The 21,697-nt window shown below is 45.6% G+C and overlaps 1 protein-coding gene across 6 annotated transcripts in view; it reads left to right on the plus strand.

Moving 5' to 3' along the window:
- The window catches only part of cadm2 (cell adhesion molecule 2), a 1,169,873-nt gene that overhangs the window by 14,353 nt on the left and 1,133,823 nt on the right, over window positions 1-21,697 (plus strand). For 2 of the 6 annotated variants that reach the window (XM_033032325.1, XM_033032326.1), the window contains exon 1: window positions 964-1,405. In XM_033032325.1, coding sequence (XP_032888216.1) covers window positions 1,336-1,405 — 70 coding nt within the window. In that variant the 5' untranslated portion in view covers window positions 964-1,335. Of the gene's footprint in view, window positions 1-963; window positions 1,406-21,697 lie in introns of those variants that run through there. The other 4 variants (XM_033032321.1, XM_033032324.1, XM_033032322.1 and 1 more) reach the window with 3 other exon arrangements.

Consider the following 21,697-nt stretch of genomic DNA (forward strand, 5'->3'; position numbering starts at 1 on the left):
CTGGAGGGGGGAAGGAGAGGGGGGAAGGGGAGGGAGATTCTCTCTGGAGGGAGGGGGGAGGGGGATTTTCTCTGGAGGGGGGGGAGGGGGATTCTCTCTGGAGGGGGGGGAGGGGGATTCTCTCTGGAGGGGGGGGGGGGATTCTCTCTGGAGGGGTGGGAGGGGGATTCTCTCTGGAGGGGAGGGTGGGGAGGGGGATTTTCTCTGGAGGGGAGGAGAAGGGGGGAGGGGGATTCTCTCTGGAGGGGGGAGGAGAAGGGGGGGAGGGGGATTCTCTCTGGAGGGGGGAGGGGAGGGGGATTCTCTCTGGAGTGGGAGGAGAAGGGGGGAGGGGGATCCTCTCTGGAGGGGGGAGGAGAGGGGAGGAGAGGGGGGGGGATTCTCTCTGGAGAGGGGGGGGAGGGGGATTCTCTCTGGAGGGGGGAGGAGATAGGGAGATTCTCTCTGGAGGGGGAGGAGAAGGGGGGGAGGGGGATTCTCTCTGGAGAGGGGGGGAGTGGGATTCTCTCTGGAGGGGGGAGGAGAGGGGGTGGAGGGGGATTCTCTCTGGAGGGGGGAGGGGGATTATCCCTGGAGGGGGGAGGAGAAGGGGGGGAGGGGGATTCTCTCTGGAGGGGGGAGGAGAGGGGGGGGAGGGGGATTCTCTCTGGAGGGGGAGGAGAGGGGGGGGAGGGGGATTCTCTCTGGAGGGGGATTCTCTCTGGAGGGGGGAGGAGAAGGGGGGGAGGGGGATTCTCTCACAGTTGGAACCTCCCGGTCCGCGCAGCAGCTTCAGCCTGGAGGTCCCGCCTCCCGACCTCCTCGATTGGTGGGAAGGCGGCGGTGGGCGGCGCGGGATTGGCGGGCGGCGGTGCCAGTCTTGGCGAGCCTCCCTCACTGGCCCCGCCCCCGCCCGCGCGCCCCCGCGCCCAGCCAGTGCGCGTGCCCGTGCCCGTGCGCGTTCCCGCCGCTCTCTGCAGGTTGTCTTGTCTTGTGTTAGCGCGGGAGTGGGGGAAGCGCGCGCCTGCCCGTCTTTGCTGGAGACTCCGGGCCGTCCGTGCAGCAGCCGTTAGCAGCAGCAGCAGCAGCGCGAGCGCAGGCGGGAGCGGGAGCGGGACCAACGGTCGGTGGACGGCAACAGCACCTCATCATTAGAGAAAAGCAACCATCCAACATCAACCCAGAGACAGGACAATATTGCTGGACCATACGCGTTTATATGTTTGGCGTCCGCATCAGTTGATAAACAGTCGGTGGCGGCCGAGTGAGCAGCGCGTCTGGATATCGGCAGCCGGGCGGTGGCGGCGGGAGAATAGAGGACGAGAGACAAGCAGCGGGCTGAGGAGAAGAAGAACCATGTTCGCCAAACACAACGTCTCCGTTTTCTGCCTCTACAGCTTCCTCGGGGCTCTCTTTCAACTCCAAGGTAAGAAGGAACTTAGTTTTAATGCGGGAGGCTGGGGTCGGGTCACCGTGTTGTTGCGGGTCGGGTGCCCGGCTCCCTCCCTCCCACCCACCCACCGCCGCAGGCTGGCTGCCTTTGGGGGAGATGCCCCCTCTCTCTCTCTGTGTGTCTGTGTTTATTGCGGAAGGGTCGCCGTGAGGTTCCCAGATAACTTGTGGTGTTTTTCGTCAGATTTTTGCCTTTGAATGAAAATAAGGAAAACAGCGTGCATCGTGCCAGGGACCCTGCATTTAATATGTGGGTTGCAAGTCTAGGAAATATGAAAAATAATGTCTTGGATCTTGAATGCATTTGTACCAGCGGAGGTGTTTGTACTTGTGATTTTTTTCTAAAGGTGTTTTGGCATTTTGGGGATGTTTTGTTCTCTTTGATGATGAAATGCGGTCTCTGCTTTTTTTTACAAAGGAAAATGAATTGAAGGTTGCAATCTTGGTGCGACTCGGGTGTTTGCCAGTACTCTGCACGTCTGTCCATGCCCACGACCGTTGGGTACTTGCAGTAGTCTGCATCTTGGTGTCGTCTTAGTACTGCTTTTTATTTAAAGACTTGAGGATTAAACATTCCTGTCACACCCTTGAACTACTGTGTAATTTTATACTATAGGTAATGACTTTGGTCCATTTTAATGATCTATTCAATTCCATTATGCAATAATAATTCACAAGTTGATTATTGGAAGGTATTTTCTGTAGTTATTAGTTTATTAACGTTCGGTAAAAAATACCATTTAATTGTAATTGATTACTCTGGTTGCAGACCCAATCAGGGGAGATATTTATATTTATTCATGGGTGGACAAAGCTGATCTGTGTGAAACATTTTTGATTATGATTTCGGGGATTGATCCCAATTTGATAATAGCACGTCACTGTTATCACAGTTGCCACTTTGCAAAATCACCGTATTTATGTTGTAGAAAGCCTGTTTTGAGATGTCATTATAGTGTTTTTGAGACACTTTCAATTCTCTCAAACAAATGTGGAGATTGGTGAAATTGAATCATTCTTATGTTTTACTCACAAAGCACTTGAAATGTATGTTTATCAATAATCCTCATTTTGTACACCAGGTGGAGGTGTTGGTATCTAAATAAATATATTAGCTCCAGCAAATTAAAATACTTTGTTTTTGTGAGTAAATGAAACTAATCAGTTTTTTTGGTTAGATATTTATGTCAGTCAGTGTCTAGCAAGCTATTTTTGTTATGTAGATAACTGGCTGTTAATGCTAATTAAAATTGCTTTCAGGCTGATTTAGAGCTATGGCGCATAACGCAACTGATGAGGCTTATATTAAAGCTACAGAACTTAATTTAGGTAACACCTTGCTAATAAAATAATTTGACTTTACCCTTTAAGCCTACATGAGCATCCAAATATTAAAAGGATTGTGGATTTTGCCTGCTCAATTCTATATAATAGATTATTGTATGCTGCTTGAAGTAGACTTTCTTCCATAAAAATGCAGACATGTTGATGACAACAGGCAATGACAAAGTGTATCTTCAGGAACCTTTTTCTATCTTTAAGTACCGGTATAGTGGAATTGGAATGTTAAGGTTTAAAGTGCATGTGGAAGTGAAATGTTGAGTGTGTGTGTGTGTGTGTGTGTATGTGTGCGCATGCGTGCGTGTGTTTTATCATCGATATTTTCTATAGTTTCATAAAGAGGTTAATTGACTCTTTATTTTGTGACCAATCTAAAGGACACCAATGTAAAATTTTGCTTCCTCAAATTTGAAGGTTGTGTTCTTTGTATTGGCTACTTATGCAACAATTAGGTTCTTATGTTGTACAAACATGTTATTCATATTACAGAGGAGGGTACTCGCATGGAGTAGCAACACAAAGTATTACCTTGTTATCTATTTGTGCTATACTGTGCCAAGTTATGCCGTTAGTAAACAGATTGAAATACTTCATGTACAGCGTGGAAACGGGTCCTTCAGCCCAACCTGCCCACGTCAACCAAAATGCCCCATTTACACTAATCCCACCTGCCTGTGTTCGGCGCATATCCCTCTAAACCTATCCTATCCATGTATCTGTACAAATTTTACATGTTGTGATAGTATTTGCCTCAACTACCTCCTTCAACAGCTTGTTCCACCAGAGGAGGTACACCCTTTGTGCCCCTCAGGTTCCTATTAAATCTTTTCCTCCTCACCCTAAAACTACGTCCTCTAGTTCTTGATTCCCCTACTCTGGGGGAAAAGACTCTGTGCATGTACCCTATCTATTCCATCACCCCGCATCCTCCTGCCTGCTCAACCTCTTCCCTTAGTTCAGGCCCTCGAGTCCTGGCAACATCCTCAAATGTCTGCACCCATACCAGCTTAACAACACCTTTGCAATAACAGGGTGACCAAAACTGAACACAATACTCTGAAGAAGGGTCTCGACCCAAAACGTCGCCTATTTCCTTCGCTCCATAGATGCTGCCTCACCCGCTGAGTTTCTCCAGCATTTTTGTCTACCTTCGATTTTCCAGCATCTGCAGTCCCTTAAACAATACTCTAAATGTGGTCTCACCAATGTTTTGTACAACTGTAACATGACCTCCCAACTTCTATACTCAAAAGCAAGATCATTTTCAGCAGGAAATTGCAGGCAAATGACGGTGTGGATTGTGGAAGAAATGGAATGAGCAATCCATAGGATGGTGAATGTGTGCAACTTTCATTAGTCCTTTCTGTTTGTGTGTTTCTTTAATATGTTTAGCATAATTTCATTTATGGCAGAGCTAGCAATTTGGAGCATAAGAACTAGATTAGATTATTTGGTTTGAAAGGCTTATTTACATTCAATAATCTTGATGTAGTTCAATAAAAATGCCTCTGTAAACCTTTGAAGTAAATATTGTGAATTTGGCCATGATAATACAGATTATTAAAACGTTCTAGCCACACCAAGAATGTAATTACTTGTCCTAATTTAGTCCTTTGTGTTGCCTCCTAAAGTTAGTCACTGGAATACTTTTACACTACAAATCAATATACATTAATGTGTGACTCAGAACGTGGAAAATTGGTAAGGTATTCAGCGATATATATGTCTAATTGTGTCCTTTCCCAATAGCTGCATTTACAGTGTGATTACAATCAGGAGTGAGAGAGCAGGAAATCTTGGTTCTCTCTTCACCCACAGTCCAGAGCTACTAGTGCTATCCTAGCTGATATCAGTTAATTCTGAATAAACTTGGAGATAAAATTTAGAACATTCCTGTTTAGAACGCTGTGCAAATTACTACTTTTATTGTGAAATGACCTAATTTGTTGTGTTTTGGCTGATATGTTTTATTAAGAACTGATGAAGTGGTAACTAATGCATGGCTGAGTGGGGAAACCAAAGGAATGTGATTTGATTTTGGTTGTTTTTGTACGGATAAGTAATCTTCTGTTTTGTAAACTTCTGCATTTGCAGAATGACAGTCATGCACAATTCTGAAGATTCCAATTTTTACAATTGTTTATTACGGAATTGTAATAGCAAACACAATTAATTAATTAATTAATCAGTTCTGAAGAAGAGTCTCAACCCGAAACACCACCCATTCCTTCTCTCCAGAGATGCTGCCTGTCCCGCTGAGTTACTCCAGCTTTTTGAGCCTATCTTGAATTATTGCACAGTCTTCTGTACATTCCGCATCAACTCTACACATTACGAATCTCCAGTTTTGAGTTTAAAGATCTCATACATTTTAACCTTTGTATAATGTTGCTTTTTAATTAATGTATAAAATATATGTGGAATATTAGAACTTGAGTAGAAATTTCCAAAAAGTGCTTCTAGGGAAGTATTGCTTGGGATTTTTGGAAATGGAAGTTGCTTATCTTAGCTGCTTTATCTGAAAAGTTGCTGGTTGGAGATACAAGCCTAGAAGTTGTAAAGATTGGAGAAAAAAACAGACAACAAAGTGCCGGAGTAACTCAGCGGGTCAGGCAGCATCCCTGGAAAACAAGGATAGGTGAAGTTTTGGGTTGTGACCCTTCTTCAGACTGTACGGGAGGGGAAGAAAGCTAGAAGAGAAGAGGAGAAAGACAAAGCGTGGCAGGTGATAGGTGAACACGGGCGAGTGGGGGGAGTTGATGGTCAGATGGTTTGGCAAAGGCCAGAGGTGAAAAATAGGTATGAGACAAAATAATTCAACAGTTGCAAATTATAAAACCAGAGAAAGGAATGGAGAGCGAGGGAAGAAGAGGGTGTGAGTCAAGGCAGGACACGGGGGGGAGGGGGTATGTAGAGGAGAAAGGGAGGCGCTACTCAAAATTGTAGAATTCAATGTTCATACTGTAGGGTTGTACACTACCCAAGCGTAATATGAGGTGCTGTTCCTCCAGTAAGTGTGTGGTCTCAATCTGGAATAGGAATGGAAGTTAAAATGGTTAGCAACCAGGAGTTTAGGTAGGCCTTGGCAGGCTGAGCACAAGTGTTTAGCGAAGCAGGTGCTGCGTCTACGCTTGATTTTGCTGATATACAGGAGGCCACAACGCCAAAGGCTGATGCAGTAGATGGGATTAGAGGAGACGAATGTGAACCTCTGTTTCATCTGGCAGGACTGCTGAGGTCCTTGAATACAGGCGAGGGAGAAAGCAAGAGCAGAACTGTGGAACGCAGATGAGACATAGGTGAGGGATCCATCTATGACGGCTGAGGGGAAACCATATTTACTAATGGAAACCATATTTACTGGATGCCATGGAATGGAAAGTTTCATCTTGGCAATAGATATGGTGGAGATAGAGCAATTGGGGTCATAAATCACTGGGTGAATCTACATCTTTTTCCCAAGATAGGGGATCAGGAACTAGAAGGCAAAGGTTTAAGTGTCAGGGGAACAATTTAAGAGGCAACTATTTCACACAGAGGTGGGTATGTGTAAGAAGCTGCCAGATGAGGTGTAATTAAAAGGAACTGCAGATGCTGTTTTATACGAAATATGGATGTAAAATGCTGGAGTAATTCAGGAGGTCAAGTAGCAGCTCTGGCAAAAATGAATAGGTGACGTTTCAGGTCGGATTTTGTTTTCACATGGTCTTTTACCCAGGGTAGGGGATCAGGATCTAGAAGGCAAAGACCGGGGTCGGCATCCTATGGCCCACTGGCCGGATCCGGCCCGTAACCCGAAATCATCCGGCCTGCAGGTGTATTTTTTTTCCGTCATCTACACTTCTTTAGACTGTTTGATACTGTTGGCCAGCGACATAAAGACTTGCTTTAATACTCCTAGCAATCCTGTTTACTGATACAAAAAATCAGAACTGATATAATCCCATGAACTGGGCAAAATGTTAGTTGGATTGGTGGATGTGGTTCCACTGATGTAAAAGTGCAGTTGATGCGGTGCCTGGTGCTCAGCGCACCCCGGAACCATCCGTCCCCGTGCTTCACCCGGGGGAGGGCCAGGGTGGCCTCCTCAAAGATGGCTGGCCGTTGGTTCGTGTGCACGCGGAGGACAGGAATCTAGCGGTAAATGGACGGGACTAGACCTTGGAGAGGAGGGACGGAGGTGAGGAGGAAGGGGATGGAGAGAGAGGAGGAGCGGGAGAGGTGGAGAGGAACTGGGGGAAAGGGAAGGAGGTGGGGGGGAGAAGAGGGGGTAGGAGGTGGACGGGTGGAGGAGAAAGGGGGAAAGGTGGAGAGGTGGGGAGTGTGCGGGGAGGTGGAGGAGAGGGTGTAAGAGGGGGGAGAGGTGGAGGGGGGAGGAGAGGTGGAGAGAGGGGGGAGGAGACGTGGCGAGAGGGGGGGAGGAGATAGAAAAGGGGGAGGAGGGGAGAGAGGGTAACAAAGGGTCTGCATGAAGTTTAGGACAGAGGGGTGAGGTTAGTTTCAATACCAATGTCTCAAGCTAACTGGTATGTTCAGTCGACATAATATTGCTTAAATATATAAATACAAGTCAAAGTTTAGTGTGTATTATTATTACCTCCATTTATTACTATGGCGATAGGTGTGGCCCACCAGCCGCTCACGGACATGGGTCCTGGCCCTTATGCAGAACAAGGTTGCTGACCCCTAGGTTAAGGTGACAGGGAAAAGTTTTAATAGGAACCTAAGGGGCAACTTTTTCACACAGGGTATTTGAAGAAGGGGCTCAACCCAAACTTCATTTATCCATTTTCTCTAGAGATGCTCCCTGACCTGCTGAGTTACTCCAGCACTTGTGTCTACAATAACATTTAAAAGACATTTGGCCAGTTACAAGGATAGGAAATGTTTATTTTAAGTAAAACCAAGGTGCTGGAGGAATTCAGCAGGTCCGGAAACATCTGTGGAGGAATGGACAGCCTAGCATTTGAGTCATGTGTATACACACACACACACACACACATTCATGTTGTCTCGGGATTTAAGCCCTTGGCATTATGACCGTCCCAGTCTACATTATGGAATATCCACTCCATGATGAACATATTATTCTAACAACTCTCCACATTTTCTCCATACATATTTGTTCCTCTAATTCCTGTTGGCTGGTTGCGTGCCTTTAGTACAGTCCCATCAAGGTAATTATCCCCTTATTTCTCAGTTGCACCCATAAAGCCTGAATGAATCCTCAATGATTTCATCCAATATTCCCCCAGTTACCTCATCCAGTAATTCCATCCACTATTGCCATAAATGTCCTCCTTTATCAAAAATACAATTCCTCCCCCCCCCCCCCCCCTCTCTTCCACCTCTCTCCTGTAGCACCTGTTCTGCAACCTGGGATCCCTCGCTGGGGACCCGGGAAAGGAAGAAGCTTCCACTCCGACTGCCGGCCCGCGGCCAACCTCTACCGCAGGCGCAGCATGGACTTACCATCGGGAGCGGGGTCCCTCGCTGTGGATCCCTGGAGGGGAGCTTCGACTTCGACTGCTGGCCCTGCGGTCTGTGGTGCTTCTGGCTGCGGCGCAAACTTTATATCACCGACCGCCGGCCTGCGGCCTACACAAACCTGAAGCCGCGGTCTCCACCGATTCAGGACTTACCTGGACTTTTTACCTTGTCTGTACATCTGGACGCCCGCAGTGACGGCTGCGGAGGGTTGAGGTCCCGACCACGGGGGAAAGTGGAGGAGGACTGGCCAATTTTTGTTCCTCCCACCACAGTGATGAATGCTGTGGTGGATGTTTGTTTGAAATTTTTTTATTTTATTGTTTTTTGTGTATTTGTGTGTTCTTTATCATTGTACCACTGCTGGCAAATTCATTTCACTTGCACTTTATGTGCAATGTGATGAATAAAACTGTATTGTACCCTGGTCCAGGCTGCCAGCTCTGCCATTTCTATGGCCATGTGGTTTCTGTAATGGCTATAATATTCCAGTCCCATGTATTCATTCATAGCCTGAGTTTATCTGCCTTGTCTGTCAGGCCTCTTGAATTGAAATAAATGCAATTTAATCCAACGGTGTTTCTTTGCTTCCAGCTGTGCTCTTGTTTGTCTTGTCTACTGACTTTACTGTCGATGACTTCTGTATCAACTTCCAGCCTTGTATGCCTCATTACTGTTTCAGATTTTGCCCTCCTACCAATCTTGTTTAAACCCTCCCCAGCAGCAGAATCAAATCTGCATGCCAGTATACCGATATCCCCTTCCACTTCAAATGCAACTCATTCCTCTGCACAGGTCACTTCTGTCAGAGCAGAGATCTCAATGGTCCAAAATCTGAATCCCTGACCCCTGCACTAACTCTTAAGCCATGCATCCATCGGTGCTATCTCCTATGCCTACCATTACTAGCACGTGGCTCTGGGAGTAACCTTTGAGGTCCTATTTTTTATTTTATTTTTAACCCTTTGCTCCACGCTCTCTATTCACTCTGCAGGACCTTGTCCCAGGCTTTTCCAGGGAAACTCAGCTGCGGAGGGAATTTTCATCTAGATGAAGGATCTCAACCTGAAACTTACTCTGCCCATTTCCCACCACAGATACTGCTCGACTACTTTAGTTCCTTCAGCTGTTCTTCTTTTCATGCTGCAGATTCCAGCATCTGCAGGCTTTACTGGATCCAGGGTTGTGTCAGGAGACTGGGTTGATTGATCTGATAAAAAGGGGGCCTTGGAGAACAGTAATCATAATAAAAATTGTATGCGATTAGTTCAACCTGAAATCTGGGTCTGAAAATCTGTTTAATGAAATTAAATAGGAGGAGAGATTTGCTGTTGAAAATTTTGAAAGGGTTATCTCTATCCCTAAAGACCATAGATCATGGGACAATTAGAACTTTCAAGACTGAAATTGGTAGATTTATGCTAGATTTAAAATATTGATTGAAGGATCTGGAGAAAAGGCAAGGAAATGCAGTTAGTATAGATAATGATCTCATTCAGAAGTGAAGGGGGCTTAAAGATCTGAACAATCTGCAATAAAAGACAGTGTAGGAGTAGCTTGGTTTGAGCAACATCTCTGGAGACCAGGGAGGGATAGGTGACGTTTGGAGTCGGGATGCTTCTTCAGAATGATCTGCACATCTATTGTAATGTTTGTTTTTGCCATCATTATTGTAAATGAAATGACAAAGAACTCCAGTGACATATTTCTAGGTAATTGCTGTAGTCATAGTGTGGAAACAGGCCCTTTGACCCAACTTGCCCACAATGGTCAACATGTCCCATCTACATCAGTCCCACTTGCCTGTGTTTGGCCCATATCCCTCTAAACCTATCCTAAATGTTTCTTAAATGTTGCTGTAGTTTACAGAACTGATATACAGTAAAATGTGAATGCAAGTTCTTCACTGTGAATAAAAGGAATTAATGTATTGTAACTATTTAGATCATATTGAAATTATTTTCCCCATTCTATTTATGAATGCCCATTTGTATGTAGTGGCCAAAAGTTTCCATCAAGATAAAATTGCAATTTCACTGCTCACTCAGATTGGCATGATTTGAAGCTTTTAAAACAAAAATTTTAGATTGACAATACTGTCTCATTTGAGAGACAATATACAGTGCCCTCCATAATGTTTGTGACAAAGACGCATCATTTAATTATTTGCCTCTGTACTCCACAATTTTTATATATTTTGGTTTCACTGTGTAGGAATTACAGCTGTGTTTATACGTGTCCCTCCATTTCAGGGAACCATAATGTTTGGGACACATGGCTTCACAGGTGTTTGTAATTGCTCAGGTGTGTTTAATTGCCTCCTTCATGCAGGTATAATGGATCTCTCAGCACCATTGTATTGTATTCAATTTATTGTCATCTCATATTAGAGACAATGAAATGAATTTTCCTTACAGTCAAGTATCATAAAATATAAATACATAATAAATAAATAAAACATATTAAAATTAAAAGAAAGCGCGAACACAGAAGTCCACGACACAACATCAACACAACACAGTGGCACCAAAGTTGAGGAAGGTACCATAGTCCAGCCAGCCTCCTCTCCGATCTTCCCAGATGTTCAACCGTGGTCGGGGCCTCCCGAGCACCCGTAGTCGCCGCCACGGGCGGCCTGATGCTCAGGCCCTCACGCCGGGCTGATGGAACACCGACGCCGAACCCCGACGGAGAACATCCTCAGCGGCCCGGACCTCCAGATCAGCTACATCCCACCGGTGTCCGCGGCTCCTGAGTCCACAGGCCGAGCCGTGTGGAGTCGCAGGACTCCGCGATGTTGATCAGCGCTGCCCGCGTTGGGAGCTCCGTGAACCACAGCTCCGCGATGTCGGTGCAGCAGGCCCAGCACTCCGGGGCTCCAAACGGCGATCCCCGGTAAGGCATCGCCCGCCCGCGATGTTTCCAACGCTGCGCCGCTGCTGCTGCTGGAGCTCTGGTCGGTCCCGGCAGGAAAGGCCGCGCCAATCCAGTAGGTAGGCCGCTGGGGGGAGGGGGGCGAGGATGCGACTCGAATAATAGTCGCATCCTCCCCAGGAAGCGACTGAAGGACGGTATCCCCCTTACCGTACCCTCTTCTCCCACATAAAGACATAAAAAACCCCACAAAAAACACACTTCAACATAACAAAAAAAACAAAAAGATACCGGACTGAAGGTGGAGGCAGCCAGCGCCACCGGAAACACCTAGTCTTTCCTCCAGTCTTTCCATCACCTTTGGAAAGTTTTATTGCTGTTTAGCCAATGAAAGTCAAAGAAGCCATTATGCGACTGAGAATCAAGAATAAAACAGTTAGAGACATCAGCCAAACCTTAGGCTTACCAAAATCAACTGTTTAAAACATCATTAAGAAGAAAATGAGAACTGGTGAGCTTACTAATTGCAAAGGGATTGGCAGGCCAAGGAAAACCTCCATAGCTGATGACAGAAGAATTCTCCCTATAATAAAGAAAAATCTCCAAACACCTGTCCGACAGATCAGAAACACTCTTCGGGAGTCAGGTTGGGATTTGTCAATGACCACTGTCCGCAGAGACTTCATGAACAGAAATACAGAGGCTACACTGCAAGATGCAAACCACTGGTTAGCCGCAAAATTAGGATGGCCAGGTTACAGTTTGCCAAGAAGTACTTAAAAGAGCAACTGGCTGCTGTACTTAAAAGAAAATGGCATGCAGAAGGTACTGGCTCACTTATCTTCATTGATGATACAACTGCTGATGGTGGTAGCATAATGAATTCTGAAGTGTATAGACACATCCTATCGGCTCAAGTTCAAACAAATGCCTCAAAACTCATTGGCTGGCGGTTCATTCAACAGCAAGCCAATGATCCCAAACATACTGCAAAAGCAACAAAGGAGTTTTTCAAAGCTAAATAATGGTCAATTCTTGAGTAGCCAAGTCAATCACCCGATCTGAAACCAATTAAGCATGCGCTTTATATGCTGTAGAGAAAACTGAAGGGGACCAGCCCCCAAAACAAGCATAAGCTAAGGATGGCTGCAATACAGGCCTGGCAGAGCATCACCAGAGAAGACACCCAGCAGCTGGTGATGTCCAAGAATCGCAGACTTCAAGCAGTTGCATGCAAAGGATATGCAACAAAATACTAAACATGACTACTTTCATTTACATGACATTGCTGTGTCCCTAACATTATGATGCCCTGAAATGGGGGGGGGAGACTATGTCTTTGTCCCAAACATTATGGAGGGCACTGAATATCCACTGACTTTGTGTTCACAACCTTCTGTGACAAACAATTCCAAAGATTCACCAATCAATCAATCAGTTTTATTCGTCACAATGCACATAAAGTGCAAGTGAAATGAATTTGTCAGCAGCGGTACAATGATAAAGAACACACAAACACAATAAAAATGTAACACAAACATCCACCACAGCATTCATCACTGTGGTGGAAGGCACAGAAATTGGCCAGTCCTCCTCCATTTTCCCCCGTGGTCGGGACCTCAACCCTCCGCAGCCGTTGCGGCGGGCGTCCAGATGATAAAAGGACAAGGTAAAAGTCAAGGTAAGTCCAGGATCAGCTCTTCCCCACCGGAGACCGCGGCTTCAGGCTGGTGTAGGCTGCAGGCCGGCGGTCGAAGATTTAAAGTTCGCGCCCCAGCCAGAAGCACCGCAGACTGCAGGGCCGACAGACGAAGCTCCCCTCCAGGGGTGATGGTAAGTCCACGCCGGGCCTGCGGTAGAAGTTGGCCGAGGGCCTGCATTCGGAGATTCTTCTTCCCCCGGGTCCCCCACGAGGGATCCCAGGCTGCGGACGCCGCACCAGCTGGAACTCTGCAGGCTGCTGGCTGCCGCGGGCCAGCGAAACGGAGCGCTCCCCTCCAGCGAGCCCCAGCCTCTGACTAAAGAAATTCCTCCTCATCTCCTACCTAAAAGAACATCCTTTAATTCTATGACCTCTTGTGTTAGACTCTCCCATTAGTGGAAACATCCTCTCCACATCCACTCTAACCAGGCCTTTCACTATTCTGTATGTTTCAATGAGGTCCCCTATCATTCTTCTAAATTCCAGAGAGGACAGGCCCAGTGCCAATGCTCATAGAAACATAGAAACATAGAAATTAGGTGCAGGAGTAGGCCATTCGGCCCTTCGAGCCTGCACCACCATTCAATATGATCATGGCTGATCATCCAACTCAGTATCCCGTACCTGCCTTCTCTCCATACCCTCTGATCGCCTTAACCACAAGGGCCACATCTAACTCCCTCTTAAATATAGCCAATGAACTGGCCTCGACTACCCTCTGTGGCAGGGAGTTCCAGAGATTCACCACTCTCTGTGTGAAAAAAGTTCTCATCTCGGTTTTAAAGGATTTCCCCCTTATCCTTAAGCTGTGACCCCTTGTCCTGGACTTCCCCAACATCGGGAGCAATCTTCCTGCATCTAGCCTGTCCAACCCCTTAAGAATTTTGTAAGTTTCTATAAGATCCCCTCTCAATCTCCTAAATTCTAGAGAGTATAAACCAAGTCTATCCAGTCTTTCTTCATAAGACAGTCCTGACATCCCAGGAATCAGTCTGGTGAACCTTCTCTGCACTCCCTCTATGGCAATAATGTCCTTCCTCAGATTTGGAGACCAAAACTGTACGCAATACTCCAGGTGTGGTCTCACCAAGACCCTGTACAACTGCAGTAGAACCTCCCTGCTCCTATACTCAAATCCTTTTGCTATGAAAGCTAACATACCATTCGCTTTCATCATAGGTTAACCTACTTATTCCTGGGATCATTCTTGTAAACCTCCTCTGGTCCCTCTCCAGAGCAGGGCACATCCATCCTCAGGTATGGTTCCCAAAATTGCTCACAATATTCCAAATACGACCTGACCAGCGCCTTATAGAGACTCAGCATTTCATCCCTGTTTTTGTATACAAGCCCTAGAAACATAGAAAATAGGTGCAGGAGGAGGCCCTTCGAGCCAGCACCGCCATTCATTGTGATCATGGCTGATCGTCCCCAATCAATAACCCGTCCCGATTCCCTCCCCATTTAGAAATTAATCTAAGCCTTTATTCCTAAGACCAAAATGCATGACTCCACACTTTGCTACACTATATTCTATCTGCCATTTCTCTGCCCACTCTCCCAATCTGTTCAAGTCCTTCTGCAGAGTCCCTGCTTTCTCTGCACCACCTGCCCCTACACCTATTTTCGTATCATCCGCAAACTTGGCCGCAAAGCCTTCAACCCCCTCGGTAGGAGAAGCAGCACCTGTTTTTTCCTTCCAATTATCTGGGGATAATACTTTTTCACACAGAGTTGTGAGTCTGTGGAATTCTCTGTCGCAGAGAGCAGTGGAGGCCGGTTCTCTGGTTGCTTTCAAGAGAGAGTTAGATAGAGCTCTTAAAGATAGCAGAGTCAAGGGATATGGGAAGAAGGCAGGAACAGGGTACTGATTGTGGATGATCAGCCATGATCACATTGAATGGTGGTGCTGGCTCGAAGGGCCGAATGGCCTACTCCTGCACCTATTGTCTATTGTCTATTTTCAAACAGTCCATCCAAGTGGAGCAGCAATTTGTTTGCATTTTCATTCTAATATATTGAATTTGGTGTTCACAATATTTTATCCTTAATTTGGAGAAATCAAATGTAGATTGAGTGATCACTTTGGATTCAATATTCAGTGAATTCACTTTCTTTCTCTCGTGGCCTGATTATTCAGTTGTGTCATTGGCTCTGTTTTTTCCATAAGCACAGCGTGACTTGTCGGCATTCCCTGCAGCCTTGCATTAGGTTATCTGTGTTCTTGCTCTCTAACTGTCCTCATGATGCCATTGAGCAGATAACATTGTTTACAGCTTATTCCCAGAGCACTTTTTTCTTGGCCTATCAGAAATACTCCCTTTATCCATCCCTTTCTTACCTTCCGTGCAGCTTGCTGCTAACTTGTTTTGTCTTCTCAACTCCAATGAGTTTTATCTCATAAATTAACTTTGTGTCGTTTTTCAAATACACTGCCAAATGTTTCCAGCATTTTCTATTTGTATTTCAATTCAGATGAGATATGCCTCATGATTTTTTTTCAGGTCAGTGAGAACCATTTTTTAAAGTTTCACTCAACAGTTAATATCCATCATAGAGGCAGCCAGAGTACCATTTACCTTTCAAAATAGCAGGCATTTTTTTTTCCAAGTGATGGCCTTGGGCAGATTGAGAGAGAGTTGTGTTTTTAGTCCAAGTTGACATTCAAAGATGTTGATGGTAATGGTAATACCATTGTCACTGGCAGTGTTTTTTTGTGAGGGTACATGTCAATACAGTGTAGTGGCACATCTAAAGAGTTAAACATCATTATTTTATTTTCTGGCCACGCATCTCACGTGGAACCTCTTCAGCAAAGCAATGGTGCTGGAGTTATAGACTTCACACTACTACAATCATCTTTCATTGTGAAACATGACTCGTTGCTTTAATACTTTTCTCTTGGTTCCCAAAGACCTCGGATCCTTGATGCCACATTCAGTCAGGATATTTCATCTCACTTCACTTCAGAGTTAGTTATGATGAGTTTGGAGCCAGGTGGTCTTGGTGAAACCCAGATGGCATCCTGGTGAGTAAATTACGCATGATATTGCTGCAGATGATAAATTCCATCACTTTGATTACGAATAAACCTATTTGAACAGCAATTAGCTTGATTACATTTGTCTTTTATTTTGTGAACAGAATATATCTGAATTACTTTCGCATTTCTCCTTTGTTTATTGTCACAGTGAAATTCTTTGCTTGCACACCCAAGGTATGCAAATAATCGCTAGGGGGCGCTGCCAAACTTACAAAGTATCTCATGCCATGTCCACCTTTGTTCCCCGCTCCTGCACTCTGAATTGAATATAAACATACCATGTACCTTCTACCACTCTGTCTACTTGTATCACCACTTTCAGGAAACCATGTACTTGTACTTTGAGGTCTTGCTGCTCAATAACTATCCCCAGAGCCTTCAATGCTATGTCCTGCCTTGCTTGCCAAAATGCATAACCCTACACTCGCGCAAGTTCCATAAGCGATTCCTTTTTGCCAATTTTTCCAAAATTAGTGCTATAGTAGATGTGAAGAGGGTTGCAACAGGGTTTAGAACAGCAGTAAATTATGCCTTTCAGGACGTTAAACCAGGGCAGCTCATTTATGGTGGATGGTGGGGCTCTGGAGAGTGATGTAGAACAGAGTTGTTTTCCTGAACTGTATGTAGTTCCCTGAAAGTGGGAACATAGACAAGGTGGTGAAGAAGGCGTTTGGCACATTTGTCTTCATGTGTCGGAACGTTGAATAAGAGAGTTGGGACGTTATAATTGTACAAAATGTTGGTTTTGACACTGCACTTGAATTGTGTGAAGTTTTGGTCACCCAACTTTGTGAAGGATGTTATTAAGCTTGAGATGAAGCAGCAAAGATTTACAAGAATGTTACTGGGACTGGAGGGCTTGAGATTTCCGGAGAGGCTGGTACTGTTTGTGTTCGAGTGAAGGAGGTTGAGGGGTGACCTTAAAGAGGTACATAAATTCATGTGGAGCAGAGATAGAGTTGATTGTCACAGTCTTTGTCCCCAGGGTAGGGAGCTCGAAAGCTAGAGGGCATAGTTTGAGGTGAAAGATTTAAAAGAGACACAAGTTAATCTTTCTCACACAAAGGGTGATGTGTATGTGGAATGAGATGCTGGAGGAATTGGTAGAGGTGCAACAATTAGTGTTTAAAATACATTTACAGATACATGGGTAGGAAAGGTTAAGAGGGATATAGTTAATTGCTGGCAAATAGAATTAATTCAGGTAGACACCTTTGTCCCAATGGGTGAATTGGGCTGAATGGCCAGTGCTGTATGATTCTATGATTCTAATAATCTTATCGTCATTGTGTTATTACACTGTTCCTGTCATGGTGATTAGAGCTGCTCATGGTACTCTAGCTGTATCCTAATTTCTGTATCCCCCGCAAGTATCTTTGCAATAGGTAGTTGAGATGGAAACTATTACATCTTTAAAGGAAGTAAATATTTCAAGCAAATTATGATGGACCTTTTAAGAATGTTTGGGGCAATGAAATTAATTATAGTTTATTTTGGGGAACACAATGCACAGAAAAGTAAGTCAAAAATATTCATTCTGTGTAGCATTCCTCTACTTCTAAATGCAGATGTGAGTAGGTAACTTCTGGAACAAAGAGACATGTATTATTAATAGGAAAGTGAGTCATGGGATTAATTAAAATGTTTTTTCTCAGTTCTGTTTAGCTTATTGTCATGTGTACCAAGTCAGTGGAAATATGTAATTCAAGTCAAGAGTGTTTTATTGTCATATGTCCCAGATAGAACAATGAAATTCTTACTTGCTGCAGCACAACAGAATATGTTGTGGGCGGAGCGACCAACGTTGCAGCGGCCTCTGCAGTCCGTCTGTCTTTTTTTTTTTTTTTTTGGTCCCGTTGAGTGTATAGTTTGTAGTGGCTTTTTAAATTGTTTTTAACTGTGTATGTGTGCGGGGCGGGGGAAACTTTTAAATCTCTTCCCTGTACGGGGGACCCGACCTTTTCCCAGTCGGGTTTCCGTTGTCGTTGGGGCCTAGCACCGTGGAGCGGCCTCCAACCGGAATGACCTGGGGGCTCCAGTCGCGGAGCTTGCGGACCTACCATCGTGGGGCTGGCCGAGTTCAGAGCGGGGGAGCTGTGGTGGTGCGCGGCTGCGACCGGCTCCTGAGCTCGGAGGCTCCGGCCACAGGTCCGGTGGACGGTGACATCGGGAGCTCGCAGGTCCCTGGTAGGAGACCGCTTTTCAGAGCTCCCGCAACGGCAACTTCTCCCGCCCGAGTTGCGGTGTTGAAAATGACATGGAGCGGGGCCTTACATCGCCCGGCGTGGCTTTAAAGGGGTTTTGCTAGCGCCCGCCGGGGGCTCCAACGTCAAGACCTGGAGCGTGGCTTTGCATCGCCCGCCATGGCCTTAATGGCCGAGGGACTTGCCATCGCCCGCCGGGGGCTTTGACTTTGACATCGGGAGAAGAATGGAGAGCAGGGGAGAGACAAGACTTTGCCTTCCATCACAGTGAGGAGGAGATTCACTGTGATGGATGTTCGTGTAAATTGTGTTGGTGTGTGTCTTGGTTCTTGTTGTATGATTGCAGAAACCAAATTTCATTTGAACTTCATTTGAGGTTCAAATGACAATAAACGGTATTGTATTGTAAACGTAGAATGATAAACGAGAGAGAAAAGAAAAGTTCAGTGTGTGTATATATATACACGTACTCACAATATATTTTACCACCAGGGGCGCTGAACGATTGGCAGCCCCGCCAACAGTCTGTCTGTTTTGTGTCTTAAAAATTTTTTTTTAGTGTGTGTTAAAAGTTTGTGTAAATGTTCTCCAGTTTATATTATGTGGGGGGTGGGGAAGGCAGTCGGGGGAAACTTATTTTTTCTGTTTCTTACCTTGCCGGAGATCCGATTATTTTCCGGATCGCATCTCCGGTCCTTCTGCAGCCTAACATCGATGGAGCTGGAAGCCTCCTCGGACTGACTTGAGCCCCAACGCGGGGCGTCGACATAACATCGGAGTTGATCCCTTGCCTGGGATCGCTCCAACCGCGGCCTGCCAACTTTACATCGGGAGCTCTCAATCTCGGGAGAGGCAAGTCGTGAGCTCCAACGTCGCGGAAGGTTCGACCGACCCCGGGTCCGATTGCTGGCGTGGGGTAGCTGACATCCCCCGATGCAGGAGCTGATCGCCCCGATGCGAAGGGGCCTGACCGCCGGCTACAGGAGTTAAGATCGTCCCGTCAACGGAGGGCTTGAAGCCCCCGAACACGGGAGAGCAAAGAAAGGAAGAAATCTTAACTTTTTTTCGCCTTCCATCACAGTGAGGAATGTGGAGGAGTCACTGGTGGATGTTTATGTTAAAATGTATTTTGTGTGTTCCGTTGCTTTTTACTGTATGATTGACTTGGCAAATGAAACAAAAGATACTTGGCCAATAAAGTATTATTGTGATTGATTTATATATACACATACACACATACTCAAAAACAAACAATAGTACAATGATAATAATAATAGTCTATTGCATTGTTTAATAGCCAGATGGCTGTAGGGAAGAAGCTGTTCCTGAACTTGGACGTTACAGTTTTCAGGCTCCTGTATCTTTTTCCTGATGGCAGTGGTGAAATGAGTGTGAGGCCAGGATGGTGTGGGTCTCTGATGATGTTGGCTGCCTTCTTGAGGCAGTGACTCCGATAAATCCTTTTGATGGTGGTGAGGTCAGAGCCGGTAATGAACTGGGCAGTGTTCACAACTTTTTGCAGAATTTTCCGCTACTGGATGTTCAAGTTGCCGAATCAGGCCATGATGCAACCAGTCAATATGCTCTCTACTGTGCACCTGTCGAAGTTCAAGAAAATACTCTTTGACATACCGAATCTCCGTAATCTTCTCAGGCAGTAGAGGCGCTGATGTGCTTTCCTTATAATTGCATCAGTGTGCTGGGTCCAGGAAAGATCTTCGGAAATATGCATGGCCAGGAATTCAAAGTTTTTGACTCTCACCACCATTGTCCCATTGATATAAACAGGATTGTGGGTCCTCATCCTTCCTCTTCCAAAGTCCACAATCAGTTCTTTGTGCTGGCACCATCTCATTTCTATACTCTGACTCATCACATAGAAACATAGAAATTAGGTGCAGGAGTAGGCCATTCGGCCCTTCGAGCCTGCACCGCCATTCAATATGATCATGGCTGATCATCCAACTCAGTATCCCGTACCTGCCTTCTCTCCATACCCTCTGATCCCCTTAGCCACAAGGGCCACCTCTAACTCCCTCTTAAATATAGCCAATGAACTGGCCTCGACTACCTTCTGTGGCAGAGAGTTCCAGAGATTCACCACTCTCTGTGTGAAAAAAGTTCTTCTCATCTCAGTTTTAAAGGATTTCCCCCTTATCCTTAAGCTGTGACCTCTTGTCCTGGACTTCCCCAACATCGGGAGCAATCTTCCTGCATCTAGCCTGTCCAACCTCTTAAGAATTTTATAAGTTTCTATAAGATCCCCTCTCAATCTCCTAAATTCTAGAGAGTATAAACCAAGTCTATCCAGTCTTTCTTCATAAGACAGTCCTGACATCCCAGGAATCAGTCTGGTGAACCTTCTCTGCACTCCCTCTATGGCAACAATGTCCTTCCTCAGATTTGGAGACCAAAACTGCACGCAATACTCCAGGTGTGGTCTCACCAAGACCCTGTACAACTGCAGTAGAACCTCCCTGCTCCTATACTCAAATCCTTTTGCTATGAAAGCTAACATACCATTCGCTTTCTTCACTGCCTGCTGCACCTGCATGCCTACTTTCAATGACTGGTGTACCATAACACCCAGGTCTCGCTGCATCTCCCCTTTTCCTAGTCGGCCACCATTTAGATAATAGTCTGCTTTCCTGTTTTTGCCACCAAAATGGATAACCTCACATTTATCCACATTATACTGCATCTGCCAAACATTTGCCCACTCACCCAGCCTATCCAAGTCACCTTGCAGTCTCCTAGCATCCTCCTCACAGCTAACACTGCCCCCCAGCTTAGTGTCATCCGCAAACTTGGAGATATTGCCTTCAATTCCCTCATCCAGATCATTAATATATATAGTAAATAGCTGGGGTCCCAGCACTGAGCCTTGCGGTACCCCACTAGTCACTGCCTGCCATTGTGAAAAGGACCCGTTTACTCCTACTCTTTGCTTCCTGTTTGCCAGCCAGTTCTCTATCCACATCAATACTGAACCCCCAATGCCGTGTGCTTTAAGTTTGTATACTAATCTCTTATGTGGGACCTTGTCGAAAGCCTTCTGGAAGTCCAGATACACCACATCCACTGGTTCTCCCCTATCCACGCTACTAGTTACATCCTCGAAAAATTCTATAAGATTCGTCAGACATGATTTACCTTTTGTAAATCCATGCTGACTTTGTCCAATGATTTCACCACTTTCCAAATGTGCTGCTATCCCATATTTAATAACTGACTCTAGCAGTTTCCCCACTACCGATGTTAGACTAACTGGTCTGTAATTCCCCGTTTTCTCTCTCACTCCCTTCTTAAAAAGTGGGGTTACGTTTGCTACCCGCCAATCCTCAGGAACTACTCCAGAATCTAAAGAGTTTTGAAAGATTATTACTAATGCATCCACTATTTCTGGAGCTACTTCCTTAAGTACTCTGGGATGCAGCCTATCTGGCCCTGGGGATTTATCGGCCTTTAATCCATTCAATTTACCCAACACCACTTCCCGGCTAACCTGGATTTCACTCAATTCCTCCAACTCCTTTGACCCGCGGTCCCCTGCTATTTCCGGCAGATTATTTATGTCTTCCTTAGTGAAGACGGAACCAAAGTAGTTATTCAATT

This window comes from Amblyraja radiata, chromosome 14 (assembly GCF_010909765.2).
Source record: "Amblyraja radiata isolate CabotCenter1 chromosome 14, sAmbRad1.1.pri, whole genome shotgun sequence".
Lineage (NCBI taxonomy): Eukaryota > Metazoa > Chordata > Chondrichthyes > Rajiformes > Rajidae > Amblyraja > Amblyraja radiata.